Source organism: Hyla sarda, chromosome 2 (genome assembly GCF_029499605.1).
Source record: "Hyla sarda isolate aHylSar1 chromosome 2, aHylSar1.hap1, whole genome shotgun sequence".
NCBI lineage: Eukaryota > Metazoa > Chordata > Amphibia > Anura > Hylidae > Hyla > Hyla sarda.
In genome coordinates this window covers 382,614,982-382,640,345 of record NC_079190.1, presented here as the reverse complement: position 1 = coordinate 382,640,345, position 25,364 = coordinate 382,614,982, and the positions used below count along the sequence as shown (strand labels likewise).

Here is a 25,364-nt window from a genome sequence, read left to right as displayed (position 1 = left end):
ATATTTATAATGGGGAAACAAGTGCCGGGGGCCCTGAAGACACTGGGGACACTGAAGGAGGCTGCCTGACAGCATCCTTTTTCACAAATCAGCAAATTATTGCGATGTATTGATGGTGATGGGTGATTTATAGGGAATGTATTCAGGCTTAGTGTGTGGGCAGCCCTAGGGTTTCCAAACCAGACAACCCCTTTAATTGTAGCCTTGAGACCTACAAATTCTTGAGATTAGGATAACTAATAAATAGCTAACTAAAAAATAATCGGAGAAATAACACCAATACTGACTTCTCCAGCTCTTACAAAAAAAACAATTCTAGTAGCTTCAATTCATTATGACTATGTGACTGTAGAATAAAACGATTTATCTGAGCACTATATCTGTAGCCGGCTCTGCGGAAGTACTGTGATGATTTCATTGGGGGGGGTTGTCTCTGCTGTTAAAACAGCTGTGTGTTCAGAACTTCCTGTTCTTCTATATTACTCACAGGGGGCTGGGGAAACAAAACAGGGGACAGATAGATAGGTCAGACAGCTGTGAGAACCGGCTACATGAGGATGGAGCAAAAGCAACAGGCAGCAAAGAGACAGTAAGTTTGACAGCATCGTTCGGATAGATGAGCAGCGTCATGTAATTTCACCGTACGCACCATGCTTCGGCTTCATGGTTTTATTCCATTTATTTATATCCTTCTTTATAGTTTGATCATGGTGTTTATGTTATAGCCTTTTGTTTTAAGTATTACCAAAAAAGCAACAAAATCTATAACCAACCGTAGAGATGGATAAATTGTTGACTGAATCAACTCTCCGGAGACTTAAACGGCTGATGCTCCCATTGATGCTAAAAGGCTGGGGCAGATAACAAGACATCACCCCTTAATGCCATCAAGACTTCACCTATCAAGTCTCCGTCAAAAACCCCATTGAGGTTAGAGAATCGAAAAGGGGCAGCTTTAGAGGTTCTCCCATATCCAAAGTAGTGTAATTGCTGTGCCTTCTAAATGGTCCTATCTATTCAGTGTTTATACTCTGACTTTATTATAGCTCTTTAGCAGAAAGTTTAATGTTGATGGTGACCTTATATGTTAAGTAGCTTCTTACCGTGCATTGGTGTTTTATATTGATTCGGAATATACCAATTATCAAGTATTTTAACAACCTCCATACGTATGAGGATTTTTATATCTGCTGCTTTCCTTATTTACGTTTTTAGATAATGATTCTATAGAAGTATGTTTATAAGCAGCTAACAGCTGACGCTTAATGCTATAACATCATTCTATATTGCACAATCTATTAGTATTGCACCACAGTGTCAAAATTCAACAACCATGTTTATGGTTTACCATAGCAAAAATATGAAACCAATACAGAGGTGGAAATAAATGAACCATGATTTGCTCAAACCGGTTAAATGTTCTATCTAAAGGCCACATACACACAGCAGTATTTTTAAGCCAAAATTAGAAAGGAGTCGAAACATAAAAAAGGTGCAAATCTTTCCATTATAGTTTTTTTTTTTCGGTGTAGATTCTATTTCTACATTTGGCTTACAAATGCTGATAATAATATTGACCAATATACTGCCTTGTGAAAGTTGGCTTAAAGGGGTACTCCACTGGCCAGTCGGGAGTAAATGTTCCAAATGCTGTTTTTATGCTGCCGTGGGCCGGCCACGCTCCTCGTGACATCATGGCCATGCCCCCTCAATGCAAGACTATGGGAGGGGGCGTGACTGTCGTCACGCCCCCTCCCATAGACTTGCATTGAGGGGGCATGGCCATAACATCACGAAGGGCGTGACCAACCCCAGCAGCACGATAACCGCGTTGGGAACGTTTAGTTTCGAACGCTGGGCAGTGGAGTACCCATTTAAGCATTGTAGTAGGGCAAAGGAGAAGAAAATGTTACCTGCTGGACACCAGGGGACATGATTTTCAGAAGCATTTGTATGCATTGGATATAGAATACTAGAATAATAAAAATAGAATTAAATCCTTTAAATTCACTAAATTAGTCAATAAGAGTGAGTCATTAAGTTAGTTATTTTCAGGTAACAATGACCATGTGTGACTGTGTGACTTTGCTTCAATTTCCTAAACTGTTGGCATAAAAGTGCAGTAGCAAATAGGGATGTATTGGGAACAGAAGCCAAGCTCTGTAATGGATAACAAGCAATGCCTTGACCAGGGCAACAACTAGTATTTTTATCACGGCCCAGTAATAGATTTTAGGCGGTGCATTGGGTTGCTCAAGACTTGACTCACTGTTTTGGTGCACCTTGCTCTGGTTGTCCTTGATAAGTAATTTGGACAGTTTTATACACTTGGCTAAAAAGTCTTTCGTAACCTTGACTTCTGGTATCCAGTCAGGCTGAGTTTTAGGTGGGCTATATCAACAATGCCATCGTTTAAGCTCTCGGTATTCTTACTAGTGCTATTTCTGCTGTGGTGGCTCGAATTGTCGCTTTAAGCTTTGCCAGTGTCCAGGCTGACTGTGCTGCACCTGGACCAGGGCTTCAGCAGATGGCGTAACAAGCACAGAGTTCTGTTACCAGCCTAGGGACTTCCTTAAAGGGGTACTCCACTGCAAAACATTTTTTTTTTTATAAACTGGTGCCATGAAGTTAAACAAATTTGTAAATTACTTCTGTTAAAAAAAATCCTAATCCTTCCAGTACTTGTCAGCTGCTGTATGCTCCACAGGAAGTTCTTTTCTTTTTGAATTTCCTTTATGTCTGACCACAGTGCTCTCTGCTGACATGTCATGTCAGGAACTGTCCAGGGTAGGAGAAGTTTTCTGTGGGGATTTGCTTCTACTCTGGACAGTTCCTAAAATGGACAGAGGTGTCAGCAGAGAGCACTGTGGTCAGGCAGAAAGGGAATTCAAAAACATAAGAACTTCCTGTAGAGCATACAGCAGCTGATAAGTACTGGAAGGATTAAGATGTTTTAATAGAAGTAATTTACAAATCAGTTTACCTTTCTGTCACGAGTTGATTTAAAAATAAATGTTTTCCAGTGGAATACCCCTTTAACTCTTAGTGCAAACTCTGACACTTGTGTCATGGACACAGGAAAATTCTGTGGTTCCACCCATCCTATACTTTTAAAGAGGCAAGCACCTTGTTCTGCTGAGCACTGTGTAGCAGGGGACTGCAACAATTCTACTGGGCACCATGCCAGTGAGCCCAATGCAAAGGTTCAAGCCTATATTTTAAAAAAAGTTGCGCATTTTTACATGTGTGGGCACAATTTTTGCAGGACTAATCATTAGGATTGCATAGCACCCCATATTGTGGTTTTCCCTGTGATCCTTGTTTTCATATATTTATCAAATTGTATGTAACATTTTTTATTTGCAGCTGAGCATTTGTAACAATACTTGTGAGATCATGGATCACGGATGCCACAAATATGATGATGGTTGTTATCATAATGGGGTTTACGCCTCTGGTCTGTATAGTGAAAACCTTTCTATAATTGTCACGTATGGGCAGGGAAGGAGTGCACACTATTCTCGCCCGCTCCCCTGTCCCTTCCTACTATTATACCTGCCCTAAACATCAGGTCCGTAACCATTAAGACAGTCTCTTCCTAGATACGTGAGGGGCGTAATTTGTCAAAATAATCTACAATGACACAGACTTAGGTCCGGGGACAGTAGGATAACAGACAGACTAACAAAGTAAGACTACACACACAAAAGTCCAGAGTCAACTAACCCGCGTCTAAGCCAGGAGAAGTCAAAGTACTAAGTCGCTAATACCAGAGAGAAGTCGAGACGAAAGCCAAAAGTCAAAGATGCCGGGTTATACTGGAGAAACTGGCAATACACGCTAGCTACTGGAGGAAAAAAAGACTCTTTCACAGGCTCTGAATGAGAGCAGACTGCCAGGTTAAATAGGCAACCCCACAGATGCTCTCATCAAGCGGTCAGCTGACCAGCCAGACAGCTAGGTGTAACTCGGCAACAAAAACAAACAAAGAGCCTGTCAGAACCTTTTAACCCTATAGGTTCTGACAATAATATTATTAATAGGGGCACAATGGTAAGCTTAGGAAATGGCCTCTATGCAATATCAAGGGTTTGTGTGATTATTTTGTATACTTGAATAGCATCCTGTAAATTGAACTGTGTCAGACATCTTTTTTATTTGTTTAGCACCAAGATTTGGGTGCATGAGTTATTCTATGCATGGTGCACCAAAATTGGTGCCATTTTTCATCCAACCCATTATTTTGGTTCGAAAGCAGGACTCATCAACAATAAGATCCTCTTGATCAGGGGTCAAGTCCTTGGGGAAAAAAAGTGTGGGAACTCACCCTAGATTTCCACTTAAAAGGGTACTAGACATCTTATACCCTATCCAAAGGATAGGGGATAAGATGTGTGATCTCGAGGGTCCTGCCGCTGAGGACTCCCACGTTCTCCCGGCCGCTCGGCGTTCGTTTAGAGAGTTGGGTGAAGCGTCAGAGGCTCATGACGTCACAGCCCCTCAATGCAAGTCTATGGGGGGGGGTCACGCCCCCTCCCATAGACTTGCATTGAGGAGGTATTACTGTGACGTCATGAGACTCTGCCCTGCATCACCAAACATCCGGCACGGAGCGAAGTTTGCTCCGTGCACCGGATGTCTGGGGTGCCGCAGCCGAGATCGCCGGGTCCCCAGCAGCGGGACCTCCGTGAACAGACATCTTATTCCATATCCTTTGGATAGGGGATAACATGTCTAGGGGCAGAGTAATCCTTTAAGGGCTGGGCCTGCAGGACTCCTGCTAATGGGAACTGCGTTCCTGCTGTGGAAAAAGTGCAGGAACTCTGTTCCCATGAGTTCCTGCAGGACTTGAACCCTGCTCTTGATGTGTTTCTAAAATGTCACTCATCATTCTTTTGGTGCTTTTTTGGGGGGGGCACAGATAGCAAAGAATTGCTTTCATTTATTTAAAGCCACCTTTAAGCGGTGCTGACATCCAGACTGCTTAACATTTTTCATTTATTCCCCCGGTATGCCTACGTTTTCACTCACATCCTTATTTACAGTATACTGTATTTTTTAGGGGCCTAATTTGAATGCAGCAAAATACATATCTACTAAACACACATCTGGTCTACAGCATGTTCTATTCCTAAATAGCAATCAACCCATAATGCAATTTGTTATAGATTAGTATTGATCTGTATGTGACCATGGTTTCCTTAGCACTTCAGTGCAATGTCTTCCATTCTACATGGCTCCATAGTACTAAATGCTACACGTAATCTATAGAAATGATGTGCCTCGTGTCTCTGTGACTTCCTGGTGAATATTGATCGGTCCTACAACATGGCTTCTTCCACTGTGAGACTAAGTACATGAATGCATTTCAGCCAACCATCAATGTAGCTGATGTAATGGAACTTATGTTATATATATATATATATATATATATATATATATATATATATAGGTGATGACGAGGAGGGATGGCGTGGGCTGCTGCTCTGTCCTTATCTGCTGAGAGGAATTTCTGCTAGTGAGTCACAGTCATACATTGATTACTGGACATAGTAAAAGGAGAACGCTAGAAGCGTTGTATTACTATAATCCTATGACACAGCATGCACCGATTTACCCAATCCTCACATCAACTTACTGTAAACTGGGTGACCTAACTTTAACCCTTATACATTTGAAAACCTTTTTGACACTGGTCAAATACTTTTTTCCTAATTTATTGTATAAGGTTTTGTTTGTTTTTTTGGAGGGTAGGTGGATGAAAGCAAATTTGTAATTTTGAAGGATTTAGTGCAGTCACTGGACAGAATAAATGACACGATACCTCAATACCTCTATAACAATAATAATACAAGCTTTGTACAGCACTATGGAATATGTTTATGCTATATAAAAAAAAAAAAAAATTTTATTTTACAGGCTACAGTTGTGAAAACTCTTAATAGTGTTTAACATGTTTTTTATTTTAACACAGCACTACCGTGAGTATAAGAATTACTCACTGACACTGTAAAAGGCTTCTATGCACCCCCGTTCTCTCTAACCATGGAGTTCCATCCCAGCTCAGTCCTTTATCCTTCCCTGCATCCAGATGGCTCATTCGTCCATACATGGCTGCCTTTGGAGGAGTGTGTGACGATATACATCACTGTGCCTCCTGTGCCCAAGGAAGAAGCACAGGTACAGTGGAGGAGGAAAAGTGACGTGTATGATCACATGCTTCTTCATAGGCAGCCATGGTTGGATGATAAGCCATCCAGCTATATACAGGGACAGAGAACCGAGCAGGGACAGAACTCTATGATTAGAGAAAACAGGGCTGTATAGAAGCCTCACATTATCGGTAATAAATACATTATATTTAAAAACAATTTAGAAGTTGGTCAACCATGTCAGGATGGGTTTACTGACTCTTCCTGTAAACACTAACCGTCACATTTACTGACAGTAAACAGATATTGAAAAAGGTTAGAGAATGCATTGCCATCTATGGGGACTGCAATGTAGTCAGCGCGGTCCTAGTGCCGCCGGCTCGATCTCCGGCAGAAATTCCACAGTGTGAACCCAGCCTTAGGGTGTATTCACGTGTTGTTTTATATGACGCAGTTTTTGTAAACTCTCTACAAAATAGCCTTTTAACAGCAACATGGAAATAGAGCCTGAGCACATTCTGTTGACAAATACATTGATCCCTGCTGCTCGGATTCTGAAATCGTGTCATGTGACCTCAGTGACCAATCAATATAGCCAAGCACAACAATCCTGTAGGGACGTAGGCCTGCTTTATATTTACAGCATTGGCAATTACAAGACTAAAGGGTTTGTGATAAAGCATTGCTAAATGATATCATGGGAAATTCACATTTTGAGGCAGAAATATCTGTCGTAGTTTTACTTTTTCCTACTTGGTACTTTAAACAGTATATTTTTGTGATGAATGAAAAGATCAATATACAAAATCTGGTCAGTTCTCCGTTCCAAAATCGAAATCATGTGCATGTCCTACCACAAGCCACATCCTAGTATTATGTGACCACACTATTTCTGCCATTGAAAATCAGAACTGTCCTAGTGGGATTTATATAGCAATTATGGGCAAGCTGCCTTGGCGCTGGATACATTCTGTAAGTCACAGAACATACGTTTCCTGCTTGTTATTTTCACTGTTAACAACTTATGTAAAAGAAAGGATTGCAGTCATGTATTTACCCCAATTGTAACCCCACTTATTATTCCAGTACTGTTTTATGCCCCCCCCCCTTTCATTTTACAGCTTTATCTTTACTGAGTGAAAATAACTGGTTGTGGTCATTGGCAAAGCTGTCAGGGTGCAGAGGTAGCAGTCTCATCTGAGCCCTGGTGCCTAAGGGGACCACAAGACCCCTCTGCCATATAAGAAGACACTATTATTTAAAAAAATTGAGCTTCTACTTCTACTGGGGCCTACCAGCCATGACATAGTGTTGTTGTGGTAGCTTGGAGGGTGTAGGGTATGGGGAGTGTAGCTGTGCGGGTATCAAAGGGTGCTTGTTAACCCTTGCTATTCGTGGCGCCAGGGTGAGGGCTCCTCTATAAAGCTTTTCCTACCGCCTCCCTTCCCAGGAACGATAGGGAGGTAGATGATAATAGGTTTGAGGTAGATAATAGTAATGGATTGTCCACAACGGGAAAGCTTCTGTAAACAGCATTCACTTTTCCTGAAGATTTTCTGTACACTTCATTAACCTAACAGTCTCTTATCATAACAACAGCTTCCTTTGGAGATTGACAATGGTTGGGACTTTTGCTTTAGAAGTCTTTTAGTCTATTGCGCTGTTCCACTGCATTTAGGGGAATTAGTAGCAGTCCAGTAGTCACGCTAGCATTAGCAGGAATTAGAGTAAAACTCATGATTTTTGGTTCTGCTGAGGCTGTAGGTTCTGAGGCCTAGCGTGTCTTTGAAAGTTGCGTAGCACACTGTCCTGTTAGTCCGGCATCCACGAGAGCAGCAACCCAAGAGAGTGATAATTGGACGCAGCTACCTTATATGGGCAGGGGCTGGACTAACGCTAATTGGTCCAAATGGATGTCAATCACCATTACAGAGATTTGTGGGTAACACGTGACCCAAGGACCTCCCAAGGTCCTACAACATACCATAGAGGTTACTAGCATGGTCACATGACCGAAGGTCCTGCGACGCTGAACAAGATAAGTACTATACATTCCTATATAATATAGCTATAATTATTAATATATACATTTATTAATATTAAAGTTATACTTAAGGAGATGCGACTAGGGGCTGTCCCACCTGAGGAACCCTACCTGAATGTTGTTACTCTGACTTTGGGGACCTCTACACTAGGTACTGGATGCAATACAATACCGGGACACCACATTGTCAAGGCCTTACCAGCTATGGTCAAAGTCCATGACAAAATTAAAAATATAACACAATGTCCCCTTTGTCTCCTGAACGTCTATAAAATAAAAATAATTAAAAAACCAAGTGATTATGTTTCTAAACCAGAAATTGCAGCCGTCAAAAAAAGGACTGTGCTGTGCCAACAACAACCAACAAGAAGAGGGCACCTCACTGGTGTTCCCCATCTTAAAGTTTGAGAAGCACTGTTATAAAATTTGTTTCAGCAAATCTGCTGTCAATTCAATTCTGATTTTAAGGGTGATTTAGGTTTTACAATACAATCTTTGGGCTAGGTGTAGAACAACTTGTCCAACAAATGTACGAGTGTAAGCAGCAACACATAGAGCAATACTGTTTACCTCTGGGCAGACCCCAAAGACAGAAGTCCCTGCTCCTGTACATACTGAGTGGAGAGGCACATTTAGGGGACCCTACACATTTGCTGGGTCAGGTAAAAAGCAAATGTGTAACTGGGCTGGATGCAAAGCAAATGTTCACTGAGCAGCGAGGCATACCATGTATCACTACTATTGGTGTATGGTACCGTGGAAACTATATGCACTGCAAAGGACACTTGTGAAAGACAAGAGTCTTTGCTTCTGTACTTACTGAGGAGAGAGGCATATAGGCAGAGCACTTTCCTCCGGGTGGCACACATTTACAGGGCTGTTCCATTGAAAAGTATACAATGTACACCTCACTGCTTAGGTAGTACAGCAGCAGGGACTCCTGCCCTTAAGGACCCAGCCCATTTTCACCCTAAGGACCAGAGCATTTTTTGCACATCTGACCACTGTCACTTTAAGCATTAATAACTCTGGGATGCTTTTACTTTTCATTCTGATTCCAAGATTGTTTTTTCGTGACATATTCTACTTTGTCAGTGATAATTTTTTGTCGAGACTTGCATCATTTCTTGGTGAAAAATTCCCAAATTTGATGAAAAATTTGAAAATTTAGCATTTTTTTTACTTTGAAACTCTCTGCTTATAAAGAAAATAGACATAGCAAATAAATTATATACCGTATATACTCGAGTAGTAGAAAAATCATGCTGAAAACTCGGCTTATACTCGAGTATATACGATATTGATTCACATTATATCTACTTTATATTATCTTCATTAAGTTGACATGTTTTTACTTTTGGAAGACATCAGAGGGCTTCAAAGTTCAGCAGCAATTTCAAAACCTTTTCAAAATCGGAATTTTTCAGGGACCAGTTCAGATTTGAAGTGGATTTGAAGGGCCTTCATATTAGAAATACCCCATAAATTACCCCATTATAAAAACTGCACACCTCAAAGTATTCAGAATGATATTCAGAAAGTGTGTTTACCCTTTAGGTATTTCACAGGAATAGCAGCAAAGTGAAGGAGAAAATTTAAAATCAAAATTTTTTACACTCGCATGTTCTTGTAGACCCAGTTTTTGAAATTTTACAAGGGGTATAAGGAAAAAAAGCCCCACAAAATTTGTAACCCAATTTCTCTCGAGTAGGAAATACCTCATATGTGGATTTAAAGTGTTTGGCGGGTGCACTAGAGGGCTCAGAAGGGAAGGAGCGACAATGGGATTTTGGAGAGTGAGTTTTTCTGAAATGGTTTTTGGGGGGCATGTCACATTTAGGAAGCCCCTATGGTGCCAGAACAGCAAAAAAAAAAAAAAAAAAAAAACATGGCATACTATTTTGGAAACTACACCCCTCAAGGAATGTAACACCACCCAAAGGTGTTTGACAACTTTTCGTTAAATTCGGATGTGTAAATTAATTATTTTTTCCACTAAAATGCAGGTTTTTCCCCAAATTTTTTATTTTTACAAGGAGTAATAGTAAAAAATGTCCCCCTCAAGGAACATAACAAGGGGTACAGTGAGCCTTAACACCCCACAGGTATTAGACAAATTTCTGCTAAAGTTGGAGAGAATTTGGTTGGAATGAAAGTCGGGGGACATGTGCGTTTACAAAGCCCCCCGTGGTGCCAGAACAGTGGACTCCCACATGTGACCCCATTTTGGAAACTACACCCCTCACAGAATTTAATACGGGGTGCAGTGAGCATTTACACCCCACTGGCATTTGACAGATCTTTGGAACAGTGGGCTGTGTAAATGAAAAATTTAATTTTTCATTTTCACGGACCATTGTTCCAAAAATCTGTCAGACACTTGTGGGGTGTAAATGCTCACTGCACCCCTTATTAAATTATGTGAGGGGTGTAGTTTCCAAAATGGGGTGACATGTTGGGGGGTCCACTGTGGGAGCTTTGTAAACACACATGGCCTTCAATTTCGGAGACATCCTCTCTCCAAAAGCCCAATGGTGCTCCTTCTCTTCTGAGCATTGTAGTTCGCCCGCATAGCACTTTATATCCACATATGGGGTATGTTCTTACTTAGAAGAAATGGGGCTACACATTTTGGGGGGATTTTTTCCTATTCTCCCTTGTGAAAATGAAAAATTTAGGGTAACACCAGCATTTTAGGGAAATTTTTTTTTTTTTCATTTTCATATCCAACTAACGAAAATTCATCAAACACCTGTGGGGTGTTAAGGCTCACTATAACCCCTTGTTAAATTCCATGAGGGGTGTAGTTTCCAAAATGGGGTCACATGTGGGTATTTATTGTTTTGCGTTTATGTCAAAACCACAGTAAAATCAGCCACCCCTGTGCAAATCACTAATTTTTACCTCAAATGTACATGGCACGCTCTCATTTCTGAGCCATGTTGTGCGCCCGCAGAGCATTTTACGTCCACATATGGGGTATTTCCATACTCAGGAGAAATTGCGTTACAAATTTTGGGGGTCTTTTTTTTCCTTTTACCGCTTGTGGGGCAACACCAGCATGTTAGTGTAAACATTTTTTTTTTTTACACTAACATGCTGGTGTAGACCCCAACTTTACCTTATTCATAAGGGGTAAAAGGAGAAAAGCCCCCCCAAACATTTGTAATGCAATTTCTCCCGAGTATGGAAATACCCCATATGCGGCCCTAATCTGTTGCCTTGAAATACGACAGGGCTCCAAAGCGAGAGAGCGCCATGCGCAATTGAGGCATATTTTTGGGATTTGCAACCGCCACCAAAATACCCTACTGCAGTGTTTCCCAAACAGCGTGTCTCCAGCTGTTGCAAAACTCCCAGCATGCCTTGACAGTCAGTGGCTGTCCGGCAATACTGGGAGTTGTTGTTTTTCAACAGCTAGAAGCTCTGTTTTGGAAACAGTGCCGTACAAGACGTTTTTTTTTTTTTTTTATGGTGGGGGATGTTGTGGACTGTGTAAGGGTATATGTATATGTAATGTTTTACTTTTTATTTTGTGTAGTGTAGTGTTTTTAGGGTACATTCACTCGGCAAGGGTTTTACAGCGAATTTCTTGCTGGGAGATTGAGCTGCGGCAGAAAATTTGCCGCAACTCAAACTTGCAGCAGAAAACTCTCTGTAAACCCCCTCCTGTGTGAATGTACTCTGTACATTAACAGGGTGGGGGGGGGGGCAAACCTCCGGCTGTTGCAAAACTACAACTCCCATCATGCACTGACAGACCATACATGCTGGGAGTTGTAGTTATGCAACAGCTGGAGGCACATTGGTTGCGCAACACAGAATTTGTTACTTAACTCAGTGTTTCGCAACTAGTGTGCCTCCAGCTGTTGCAAAACTAGAACTCCCAGCATGTACAGTCTCACAGTGCATGCTGCGCGTTGAATTATTGCAACAGCTGGAGGCACACTGGTTGTGAAACACTGAGTTACCACACAAACTCTGTTTCACAACCAATGTGTCTCCAGCTGTTGCAAAACTGCAACACTCAGTATGCATTGACAGTCGAAGGGGATGCTGAGAGTTGTAGATTTGCAACAGCTGGAGGCACACTGCTACAACTCCCAGCATGCCCTTTGGTAGTATGTGCATGCTGGGAGTTGTAGGAATGCAACAGCTGGATGCACACTTTTTCATAGAAAAAATGTGCCTCCAGCTGTTGCATAACTACAACCCTCAGCATGCACAGACTGACAAAGGGCATGCTGGGAGTTGTAGGTCGAACTCCAGCTGTTGCAAAACTACAAATCCCAGCATGTCCTTTGGCTGTGCATGCTGAGAGTTGTTGCTAAGCAACAGCAGGAGGTGAACAGGCCTCACCTCCTGCTGTATCCTGCCACCGGGAACGCCGCCACTGCTGCCACCAATCCTGCTGCCGGGACCAGCGCCGCTGCTCCTGAGGGGACCCCCTCCAGCCCAGGAAGGGATAGGAGACCCCCGCTGGCCCCGATCGCCACCCCCGATTGCCGCCCAGCAGGGCAATAATTGATCAGTTGTTCCAACCGATCAAACAGGTGATCGTGAGGTGGTACCCATGCCACCTCACTCCTGCTGGGTAATGGTGAATGGGGCTGTCTTGGACAGCCCCATTCACCCTTTTTTTCTGGGTCACCAGAGACCTGATTGACCAGGAATTGCCGGTCTGAATTGAGTCGCCGGTCTGGTCTCAGGGGTTTGCATGCGGTGCCCACCCGGTGGGACCAAAATTCCCACAGGCATACAGGTACGCCTTGGATCCTTAAGTACCAGGGCGTCGGGGCGTACTTGTATGCCCTGAGTCCCTAAGTGGTTAAAGGGGTGTTCCGGGGAAGTAAAGAAAAATAAATGTGGTGGCCCTGTACAGGAGTTGTTACCCTGTACCCTTGCTGCCCTTTTAGGCTGTCTCCCTTCAGTGTCCCCTGGGCCCCCCTTGCATCTGTTCCCCATGTACATATGCTTATTATGTAATATACTGTATAATATGTAAAGAAAGCGTTGTCACTTTAATACTGTTAACATGTGAGTTGTAATGTGATTGTTACCCAGGGGGTGACCAATAGGACCCCTGCTAGCCTCCCCTATAAAAGCCCTGGGGCACAGCTCGCTCTCTTATTGCTGAGGTCCAGTGCAGTCAAGTCAAACCTAAGGCTAGGTTCAGACTACGGAATTTCTGCTTTCTAAAATAGTATAGTGTAGTGAATGATTTTCCGTTCACAAATTCACACTTCGGAATTTTTGAAGCGGAAAATCCGCTTTGAAAATCCGCTTAGAAATTTCCACCTGAAGAAAGGCGGTGCTCTTTCTTCAGGCGGAAATCCGCGCGGAACACATTGCAGTCTATTGGAGACTGCAGTGTCCGTGCTGTCCTAGCACCGACTGATTCAGCCGGCGCTGGCCCCACTCGGAATCTCCGGGCGGAAATTTTCTGCCTGGAGATTCCGTAGTCTGAACCTAGCCTAAGTGTGTGTGTTGAGAGTCAAAGGAGGCCTCAAGTCCAGTCTGCAGCCACCATCTACAAAATCTGCAAGTAAGCCACAGTCACAGTGTTGTCAGCAGTCAAGTCAGTGAAATCACAGTCATCTGTCTAGTCAAAGTGGCCTGCACTAAATTGTCCACATCTACTATAAGTCCCAGCAAGCCCTTAAAGGGGTACTCTGCTGTTCAGCATTTGGAGGGGGCAGGGCGTGACATCATGAGGGGCGGGGCTATGACATCATGAGCTCCCGGCTCTAAGCGTTCAGAACATTTTATTCCAAACGCTGAGCAGTGGAGTACCCCTTTAAGGTCTCTGAAGTCACTGGTCACCTCCGTGGGCCTGGCTGGACTGTATAGACTTTTCCACCTGTCTAACCTTAGTAAAGCTTTCCTTTACTTGGTGTTGGAGTGATTATTGCCCCCTGTGCCTAGCTCAGGATCTAGTGGTATACCTTCGGGTGGTATTGAGGATAAACCATGTCCTGGCATCATGAATACAAGGGGTTAATGCCATCTGCCCCTAGGGTAATTCCATCTGCCCTGCATCTCACATACCATACCACATAAAAATGGCCCAAAGCCACCACAATACTTGGTCTATGTCCCCTGTAGTTATCCATGTGATTTTTCCAGCTCCTGTGGGCCCTGTTTCTCCCAAATATAATTTTTCCTTGCTTGCAGCCCAGACTACAAGCCAGACAGAAATCACATGGTGTTTGTTTTCCAGGAGGGTAGGGGGTTAGTTTCATTGAGGGGTTTGCAAAGAGACAAGCAAGATCAGATTATGATGTCTTTCTCTCATTCCCTGCATATAAGTGATAGCTGAAAGACTGAAACTGTTCTATATAGCTAATTAGTAATATTTAGACAAATAAATAGGTTGGTGAGAGGGAAAGGATGGGCTATGGGTTTAAATCACTGGAGTACCCCTTTATTTAAGGGAAGGTTTACATTATGTCTGGGGATTCCTTTAGTAGGACCATTTGTAACAGTTTGTGGAATATATAGTATTCCGCAAACATACAAAACTGTATGTCTATATAGCTGCATATTTCATCCAGTGTATTTTAAAATGGAAAAGTTGTTTTAAAATTGAACTTAGTAATAAGAAAAAAAATGTCTTGGGATGTGAAAGTAGACAAAATAGGTTCTAAAGTTTTAAAAGTGTAGAGATGGGCGAATTTTTCAGAAATTCGACTTGGCCGATTCAACGAATTTTCCGAAAAAATTTGGTTCGATCCGGATATATTCGTGGTGAATGGCTATTAAAAACAGAGAGCCTCCATAGGGGTGTGGAGCACTTTGACTTGCTGTAACATGCATAGGGTGTGTGTTGGATTAGTGAAATAATACTGTTATTCAGTATGACATGCAGATTAGAGGCATCGATATTAGAATCACTACCGCAGAGCGGCACAAAGAGTCTGGATGCACTATGGTTGCTTGCAGTCTTTGAATGCGGAGTGCTTCCTGTGATTATCTTAATTGGCAGACTATGAAACGGCTTCTAAACTCTCCCTGCCTGCCTGAAGTGATACGGACTTGAGGTCAATGGCTTTCCCATGTGCTGATCTGTATTGTCAGTAACGCTGATTAGTGACCACATAGTGTCTGCTCTCTCTCTAGCCAGAATGAATGCAGGCTTGAGGTGAATGGATTCGCCGCTGTAAAGATCTGTATTGTCAGTAACGGTAATTAATGCGCACACACAGTCTCTGCTCTATGAAACGCCCATCTTGGGCAATGGCTGCCGAATATATAGGACTTTGACATCACAGGGCTGGCTGGCTGCTGATAGGCTGCATGCCACCATGTGATTCAGGGTGATTCTGCCTACCCGCCTTCCCAGACTTCCTTGCCCCATTTCCTCACATGTGTAGCCACTATTTTATCCCCCCGGCCTTCACAAAATGTAATGAATGAACCAAGGAAAATCAGATTTGTTCAGAATCTAATTTTTCATGAAATTCGGAACGAATTCAACTTCGTCAGCTGCGATTTGCCCATCTCTAGATCTGAGCACAAAACTCATTCAGTTCCAGTTCCTGCTGGGAGTTGAAGTTTTGTAACATCTTAAATGGGCACTGTCAGATACAAAAGCTTTTGATATGTTGTAAAGCATGTATAGTTAATAGGTTTTGCAATTGCTTTAATTAGAAAATGTTCAGTATTTCATACTGAAAAAGCAAGTCAAACAACTGTGCCCCCAGCCTGCTTGGACACATACTAGTCCTGCTGTGTCCATGCGTCATCACCTATGTCATGGACACACTTCCTTGATTGACAGCTGTGAGTGCAGGGCTCACAGCTGGAGAAAAAATCTCCCACTGTCAGCTTGTGTCCCGCTACTGTCAGTCAGGACAAGCTGGAAGTTGTAGTTTGCTAGGGGAGATGTGAGCAGACAGCATACCGAGGGAGGGGGCGGAGACCTGCACAGTGAGGCCACACCCCCTCCCTTTGAGAGGAATTCAGACTAGTGAGCTAAATTTAAAGTGTAATAAAAAAATAAATAAAGGTGCTAGACACATAAAAATTAGATGTACATGGTCAGGATCGGGTACTGAGTGATATATTAAAAAAAAGTTTTTTTTGTTGGATCTGACGGGTACGCTTTAAGGGCCATAGTTTGAGACCACTACTATGGAACCTTTTAATGGGATTGTACCAGTAGACAGATTAATTTATTTTATTATATGGGGTAGTTCTCCATTCTGTCTCACTTGCCTGGCTATACTTTTAGATGCCTTGTCTACAAACATTTGACTAGTTTGTATAACCACTAACTTTTCTTCCTGCTCCCAAATTTCTCACTCCTGTATACAGTATATTATCCTTGTTAGATAAAGTACATATTGCTTCCTCTACTCATTGTATATTATTACAGTCAGACCCCGCAAACTGCTTACCCTGATATACAAGTTATGAACCCTCCCCCCTCCCTCCAAAAAATTGTTGAGCGGTGCAGACGACCAATTTAGCACAAGGTCATTTCTGGATATTAATGCTGTGCTGTGGGAAACATATTGTTGGTGCATTGTGCGCTTTTTTCATGCAGTCAGCAGTCTAGGAATTGTTTATAGAGTGATGTGTCTCCTCCTCGCTGTGTACTGTGCATCTCTAGCCTGGCCTTATCCCAAGTACAGCCATTCTCTGCCATTTGCTAGAAGTGCCGGACTGACTTTGGAGAAGGCTGCGTCATTAGTCTTGTGTCCATTATCCTGTAGGAATATATGGCCATCCTGCCCGGGACACAATTTGTTTCTAAGATGTTCTGCAGTAGCTGTTTCTGTTACTTTTTAATTAATAAAAATCACAAATTATGGTGCTAATATATTGGTACATTGTGGGGCAGATTTATGAAAGAGGGCTGTTGGCCTATCCCCCAAAAACGTTTTGTCATGAAATAGCTTAAAGGGGTACTCCGGTGGAAAAAATTTCTTTTAAATCAACTGGTGCCAGAAAGCTATGCAGATTTGTAAATTACTTCTATTTAAAAAATATTAATCCTTCCAGTACTTATCAGCTGCTGCATGCTCCACAGGAAGTTGTATAAATCTTTTCTGTCTGACCATAGTTCTACATGTCAGGAACTGTTCATAGCAGGAGAGGTTTGCTCTGTTCCTGCTCTGGACAGTTCCTGACATGGACAGAGGTGTCAGCAGAGAGCACTGTGGTCAGTCAGAAAAAAAATCAACTTCCTCTGTAGTATATAGCAACTGATAAGTACAGAAAATATTAAGATTTTTTTTTAGAAGTAATTTACAAATCTGTTTAACTTTCTGAATTGTTCCCCCAGAGTACCCCTTTAAGGCTTCCTGGCCAAAGAGATTTTTACAGTTTCTTCCATATTATATGAGGGTTTATAGTCTGTCTGACAATTCAGAGAATCAGTCAGATGGGCGTGAACTTTATTTTAATTGTGGGAGGGATTATACAGTCAGGGGGTGTGGAGAGGCGTGTATGTCCCATACACACCCCCTGACTGTATAACCCCACCCATCACATGGAAGCCACTCCCATTATTAAAATAAAGTTCACCCCCATCTGACTGATTCCCTGAATTGTCTAAAACTCTCATATCTCAAGAATGGAAGGTCAATGGAAGAAACTGTAAAAGGGTGTGTGATCAGGGCCCCCTTTGCTATTTAATGATAATGTATTAACCCCTTAACGACGCAGGACGTATATTTACGTCCTGCGCCGGCTCCCGCGATATGAAGCGGTATTGCGCTCATCAACGGCCGGGACCCGCAGCTAATACCACACATCGCCGATCGCGGCGATGTGTGGTATTAACCCTTTAGAAGCGGCGGTCAAAGCTGACCGCCGCTTCTAAAGTGAAAGTGAAAGTGACCCGGCTGCTCAGTCGGGCTGTTCGGGACCGCCGCGGTGAAATCGCGGCATCCCGAACAGCTTGCAGGACACCGGGAGGGCCCTTACCTGCCTCCTCGGTGTCCGATCGGCGAATGACTGCTCCGTGCCTGAGATCCAGGCAGGAGCAGTCAAGCGCCGATAACACTGATCACAGGCGTGTTAATACACGCCTGTGAGCAGGATGAGAGATCAGTGTGTGCAGTGTTATAGGTCCCTATGGGACCTATAACACTGCAAAAAAATGTAAAAAAAAAGTGTTAATAAAGGTCATTTAACCCCTTCCCTAATAAAAGTTTGAATCACCCCCCTTTTCCCATAAAAAAAAAATAAAACAGTGTAAAAAAAAAAAAGTTAACATATGTGGTATCGCCGAGTGCGTAAATGTCCGCACTATAAAAATATATACTTAATTAAACCGCACGGTCAATGGCGCACGCGCAAAAAAATTCCAAAGTCAAAAAAGCGCATTTTTGGTCACTTTTTATACCATTAAAAAATGAATAAAAAATTATCAAAAAGTCCGATCAAAACAAAAATCATACCGATAAAAACTTCAGATCACGGCGCAAAAAATGAGTCCACATACCACCCTGTATGTGGAAAAATAAAAAAGTTATAGGGGTCAGAAGATGACATTTTTAAACGTATACATTTTACTGCATGTAGTTATGATTTTTTCCAGAAATACGACAAAATCAAACCTATATAAGTAGGGTATCATTTTAACCGGATGGACCTAGAGAATAATGATAAGGTGTAATTTTTACCGAAATATGCACTCCGTAGAAACGGAAGCCCCCAAAAGTTACAAAATGGCGTTTTTTCTTCGATTTTGTCGCACAATGATTTTTTTTCCGTTTCGCCGTGCATTTTTTGGTAAAATGACTAATGTCACTGCAAAGTAGAATTGGTGACGCAAAAAATAAGCCACAATATGGATTTTTAGGTGGAAAATTGAAAGGGTTATGATTTTTAAAAGGTAAGGAGGAAAAAACGAAAGTGCAAAAACTGAAAAACCCTGAGTCCTTAAGGGGTTAAACATCCCATAATATCCTTTTCATGAAATAATATTGTGTCATTTTCACAATAGGCAATATCTTCAAGTAACTTCTACTGTATCAATATGGCATTTAGTAGTATACTAGAGGTACAGTAGATAAGGTAGGTATATAAGACTGTTAGGCTGTCTGTGCTATTTCCTCTGCAGAAAGTAAAAGCATTGGGTATGTTTCTGTAATAGCTAGACGTGAAGGTGGTGTAAGTTTCCCAGCCATATCCGGCCTTTCTGTGGTTGACACTATTACCCGGGGTTTTTAGTGCCTTCTGTGCTACTCGATATGGACAGAAAGAGGAAGAGACTCTGTTCATCTGACAGACACATTTTTTTCAGCATTAAATTACAGTGGTCCCTCAAGTTACATTATTAATTGGTTCCAGGACGACCATTGTATGTTGAAACCATTGTATGTTGAGACCAGAACTCTATGGAAACCTGGTAATTGGTTCTAAAGGCACCAAAATGTCATCCAAAAAATAGGAAAAAGTGAGGATTAAAGAAAAATTAGTAGATAACTAATATAGATAAAGCAAATCCTTACATATAAAAGTAAGAAAGATCTGCTGGGAACTGTAATCACTGTCTATGTCAGTGTTTCCCAAGCATGGAGCCTCCAGCTGTTGAAAAACTACAACTCCCAGCATGCCCGGACAGCCAAAGGCTGTCCGGGCATGCTGGGAGTTGTAGCTTTGCAACAGCTGGGGGCACCCTGCTTGGGAAACACTGGTCTATGTAGAGGACAGGAGCTTCTTCGGGGTCTTGTACAGTTCATGCAGTGTCCTAAAAAAGTAACATGGAGTCGCCCTTATCTGGTGTCCAGAGGAGCAGGTAACCCTGGTACAGGTAAAGTGTACAGAACATGTAATACTTCCCTGTACTGTAGGGGGCGCTACCAGACATCAGTCAGTGCATACGCTTCAGTAATACAGGGGTTTGACCAGCGAAATGCCCATTCTGATTGGTCGGTCCTTCCAGCCATTGACATGTCTCATAGATCTGGACTGTCAGTAGCAGTGTATAATGAGTCTGGTTTCAACTTACAAAGGTCCAGAAAAGACCATTGTATGTTGAAACTATTGTATGTTGAGGCCATTGAGGGATCACTGTACATTCAAGTAAAGAAACATTAGACATCCTATTCCCCCAACCTAAAGGGGATTTCACTTTCAAGAATAAAAGCTCTGAATTGTCTGAAGACTAGCAGTTTTGCAACATTGTAAACTTTGTCCTTTTAGTCCCTCGAATATCAACTTCCATTTAAAATTATGAAATTATGTATATTACAAAGTTGCCTAACTTTCAATGTTTAGTAAATATAAGGCTATTTCTAAATAGTGTACAATCCCTTTAAAGGGGTACTCCGGCCCTAAGGCAGGATAGGGGATAAGATGTCTGATCGTGGGGGTCCTGCCGCTGGGGACCCCCACAATCTCTCATGCCGCACCCACCTGTGTGAGCTCCACGCAGCGCTGGAAGCTCCGAGTATGAAGCGTTACGACCCGTCACGCCCCCTCCCATAGACTTGCATACTGTATAGTGTATACTACTTACTGTATTTTAATTAATAAAATGATGTACTTATTTATTTTTACAATGGTTGTTTATGGATGATGGGTGCCACTGTATGCCACTGAGTTCATCCCAATGATGGACTTTGCAAAATGCAGAGAAAAGAGTAGTGAGATGGCCATACACAAACAAGATTTTATTAAAGAGTCAGGAATCCCCCATATACATTAGATGGTTTGCTGGTCCTGCTAAAATTGTGAGGTTCGGCTGTCACTTATATACCGTATTTTTCACCATATAAGACGCACTTTTTCTTCCCCAAAACTGGGGGGGGGGGGGGAAGTTGGTGCGTCTAATACGGCGAATACACATTAAAACCCTGTCCTATCGCACCGGTCCCTGCGGCCATCAACAGCCGGGACCCGTGGCTAAGACAGGCATCACCGAGATCGGTGATGTCCTGTATTAACCCTTCAGACGCGGCGATCAAAGCTGACCGCCGTGTCTGAAGCGAAAGTGACACTAACCCGGCTGCTAAGTCGGGCTGTTCGGGGACCGCCGCGGTGAAATCGCGGTGTCCTGAACAGCTTACAGGACACCGGGAGGGACTTTACCTGCCTCCTTTGTGTCTGCTCCGTGCTGGGATCCCCTGCATGGCCGGCGCTCTCCGTTGTCGTCATCACGTCGCCACGCACGCTGTCCCGTCATCCAATAGGAGCGGCGTGTGTAGCAACGTGATGGTAGCGAGGATACCAGGCAGAAGAGACGTTCCAGAGCGACGGGAACACCCTGGGGACGTGGCAACAGGGATGGTGGGCGACATCCAGGGCAGCGGTGACGGGTCCAGAGCGGCGGGGACACGTGAGTATTACCTCCTATCCAGTGGTCTTCAACCTGCGGACCTCCAGATGTTGCAAAACTACAACTCCTGGCATGCCTGGACAGCCAACGGCTGTCCGGGTATGCTGGGAGTTGTAGTTTTGCAACATCTGGAGGTCCGCAGATTGAAGGTTCAGAATCTTTTTTTTCTAGATTTTCAGCCTTTAAAATTGGGTGCGTCTTATATGCCGGAGCGTCTTATATGGCGAAAAATACGGTAATATGTATTATATAATATTGGCTGAACATGCATATTTTCTGCCTAAGGCTGGGCTCACATCACGTTTTTGCCATACTGTTTTCAATCCGTTTTTCTAAAGAAAATCGTATGGCAAAAAAACGGATGGAACAGTATGGAAAAAAGTAAACCGTATGCATTTTTTAAAAGTATACTGTTTTTAAAAGTGCATACAGTTCCGTCCGTTTTTATAGAAAAAAAAAACATACGTTTTTGAACATTTTGTCCATTTTTAATGGGAGGGGTCTTGGGTGGGGACTTTAGGATTCAAATGCGCATGTGCAAAGTAAAAACGTATACGTTTTCCCCATATGGAACCGTATACATGTGTGTTTCCCATTGACGTCCATGTTAAAAAAAAAAACTTATGCGGTTGCAGTACGGTTTTTAAACCGGAGTCAAAACCGTGGTTGACCACAATTTTGTCTCCGGTTTAAAAACCGTACTGCAACCGCATACGTTTTTTTTAACATGGACGTCAATGGGAAACGCACATGTATACGGTTCCATACGGGAAAAACTTATACGTTTTTACTTTGCACATGTGCATTTGAATCCTAAAGTCCCCATCCAAGACCCCTCCCATTAAAAATGGACAAAATTTTCAAAAACGTATGGTTTTTTTTTTTTCTATAAAAACTGACGGAACTGTATGCACTTTTAAAAACAGTATACTGTTTAAGAACGCATACGGTTTACTTTTTTCCATACTGTTCCATCCGTTTTTTGCCATACGGTTTTCTTTAGAAAAACGGATTGAAAACAGTATGGCAAAAACGTAGTGTGAACCCAGCCTAAGGGTGCATGCACACCACGTTTTTGCTATACAGTTCCCATATACAGTTTCAAGTTAAAAAGCATATGGAACTGTATAGAAAACTGTATGCATTGACTTAACATTGTAAACCGTATGTCAAATGCATCATCCGGTTTAGTCCGTTTTGCATCGCATACGGTTTTGTCCAGTTTTTTACCCGTACCCAAATCCGTAATCTGCCAGGTTTTTTGGTCTGGGTGAAAAACTGTATTAAACTGTATACGTTTTTTTTGGGGGGGAACTGTACAGAACCATACGTGCGTATGGTTCCATCAGGTTTTCACCATACAGTTTTTGACTTTGCACAGTTTTTGTTTCTTGGAATTTCAATCAAACAAGTGAAACTTTATTCAAAATAAAGTGAAAAGTTAAAAACATATACTTTTTTTTCTTAAAAAACGGATGCAACTGGACATCACTTTTCAAACCGTATACGGTTTTCAACTGTATATGGGTTAAAATTTGTACACACTTTTTGATACAGTTTAGTCAGGTTTTGAGGAATCAGTTTTTCATCAAAAACCTGATACGGGAACTGTATTGCAAAAACGTGGTGCGAATGCACTCTAAGGGACGGGAGATAAACCAGTTCCAGAGACCTCTGGAAAGATTTATCTTGTAAGAGAACAAGAGATCAAGAATATTGAAGTACAATATACCTTATTCTTGATTCAACGGGGGTAGCTGCCAGGGGACATTCAGGCTGCCAAATACACAGTAGATTGTCAACATTTACAACCAACATCAATCTGATGCATAAACATAATATTGCAGCAGAATTAATTGTATCCTATAGATAAAAGACTGCTCGAACGTAGGAACAAGATTGTAACAATGAAAATAAAAATTACAAATTCTTACAATGTATTATTAAAGGGGTACTCCGGTGGAAAACTTTTTTTTTTTTTAAATCAGCTGGTGCCACAAAGTTAAACAGATTTGTAAATTACTTCTATTAAAAAATCTTAATCCTTCCATTACGTATTAGCTGCTGAATACTACAGAGGAAATTATTCTCTTTTTGGAACACAGAGCTCTGTGAATGTCCGTTTATTTGTTTTTTGTATTTTTCTGTTTAGGTGTGTATTCACATGCTAGTTTGTTCAGAGCAGTTTGCTATTCTACTGGATAAGGAATAAATAGTTAATGCTCTGAACAAATGATGACTCTGGTGGAATTATTTAGCCAGAGTTCTCCTGCATTCTGGTGCTGGTTATTGAGTGCAATACTACTATGTCTGTTTGTGCTATATTCTGACTATGCCTGCTTGAGCATTTACTTTGTATTTATCTTGTCTTTTTATCTGGGTCTTTGGCCATGGTTCAATAGCATGCTCCTTGTATTTTAGCCTGTGTTACATTAGTCGGTTTTAGGATTTGTATATCCTTTTTGCTAGGTGTCTCTTCACACTGTGTTTTCTCTTGTATCCGTTTATATGAAGTTTTGTATTTTATATTTCTGTATTCCTACTTGGTCAGCTTCTGACCACACTGTGGAATGGGCCCCTGGCCAATAGTCTATTTGGAATTATTATTAATGGCTACTTCGTTAGTGGAGTGGGGAGTCCAGTTTGTATGTTCTGTGTCCCAGTGTGAACAGTGTCCAATATTTATATCCTGTTTGGTTGATTTGACCTTTGTCCTTTGTACTTGTATCTGTTTGTGAACAGTGTCCTATGTTACCTGTTCAGTTTAGTGTTTTGGCTCTCTGTTCTTCTGTTTATCTCCTTCATCTCCTGGATTCTGCTGTATACTCTTATCATGCCTAGTCTTGTTCATTATTATCATCTGCTCTGTTTGTAAGTTTATATTCTGCCCTGTTAGTATTTGTATTCTGTCTGGTATATCTGGTTGTCTAGTAGTTCTCCATTTCTGTTCTGGCCTGTGACAGACTACGTATATTATAATTTTTTTTTTTACGCCACTGCACTTTAGCGCAGGAAGGGACCGGAGCCCAGTTGTTGATCCATCGTTTAGGATGGATGGGCAAGTATGCAGGGAGAGATGTTTTATGGTCAGTTTAGGGCTCACTCTCCCTGTCCCCCAGTCGGTCCCTGACAGCTCTCTGCTGAATGACCAGCACAGTGCTCTCTGCTGACATCTCTGTCCATTTAAGAACTGTCCAGAGTAGGAGTAAATCCCCATAGCAAACATATGCTGCTCTGGACAGTTCTCATAGAGACATGTCTAGCAGTCAACGATCTCTCACCAAGAGGTACACTACCAAACAGTAGCCTCTGATAGTAATCAAATATATCAGAATATCACATGTCCCTCACATATAATGCCCCTGTCCTGTGCCCCCATGTTATATTAATGTCCCCTGTGCCACCCAAATAGTCTTGGTGCCCCAAAGATAGTAAAAAAACAACAACCACACTTACCTAATCCACATTTCCACGAGCTACTCTTTCCCTCTTTTAGTGCCTGCAGTGTGTGGGCCACGAGGATGGGCTATTCCGGACAGGCGCAGTGACGTCACATTATCGTGCCGGCCTGCCAGGGAATCTCATCCTTGGGCTCACACGCCACAGGCATGAAGTGTCTGCAGTGTGTGAGTGTGAATGGTGAAGCCACCATTCTAATCTACTGCAGACTGGGAGGCCATGAAGGGTGGATAGGGTGACGCCATTGCTTCCCACTTGGTGGTGTCACCCCATTTGGGGTAGTCACCTAGTACAGTCCACATTCCCAGCACCCCCAAGCAATGCCACTGTGTATATCCCTACGGCTGAGCGCTGTCTCTCGGACCCCCACAATCATTGTTTTATTCTGGACCATATCCCAGATATGTGGTTGGGA

At 42.3% G+C, this 25,364-nt stretch overlaps 1 protein-coding gene across 3 annotated transcripts in view; it reads left to right on the top strand.

The window, feature by feature from the left end:
• Window positions 1-25,364, top strand: part of LIMK1 (LIM domain kinase 1) — a 119,511-nt gene that overhangs the window by 34,333 nt on the left and 59,814 nt on the right. Inside the window, exon 1 of one of the 3 annotated variants that reach the window (XM_056558533.1) lies at window positions 515-589. The exons of the other annotated variants lie outside the window; for them this stretch is intronic. Coding sequence (XP_056414508.1) covers window positions 552-589 — 38 coding nt within the window. The 5' untranslated portion in view covers window positions 515-551. Of the gene's footprint in view, window positions 1-514; window positions 590-25,364 lie in introns of those variants that run through there. 3 annotated transcript variants of the gene reach the window in all.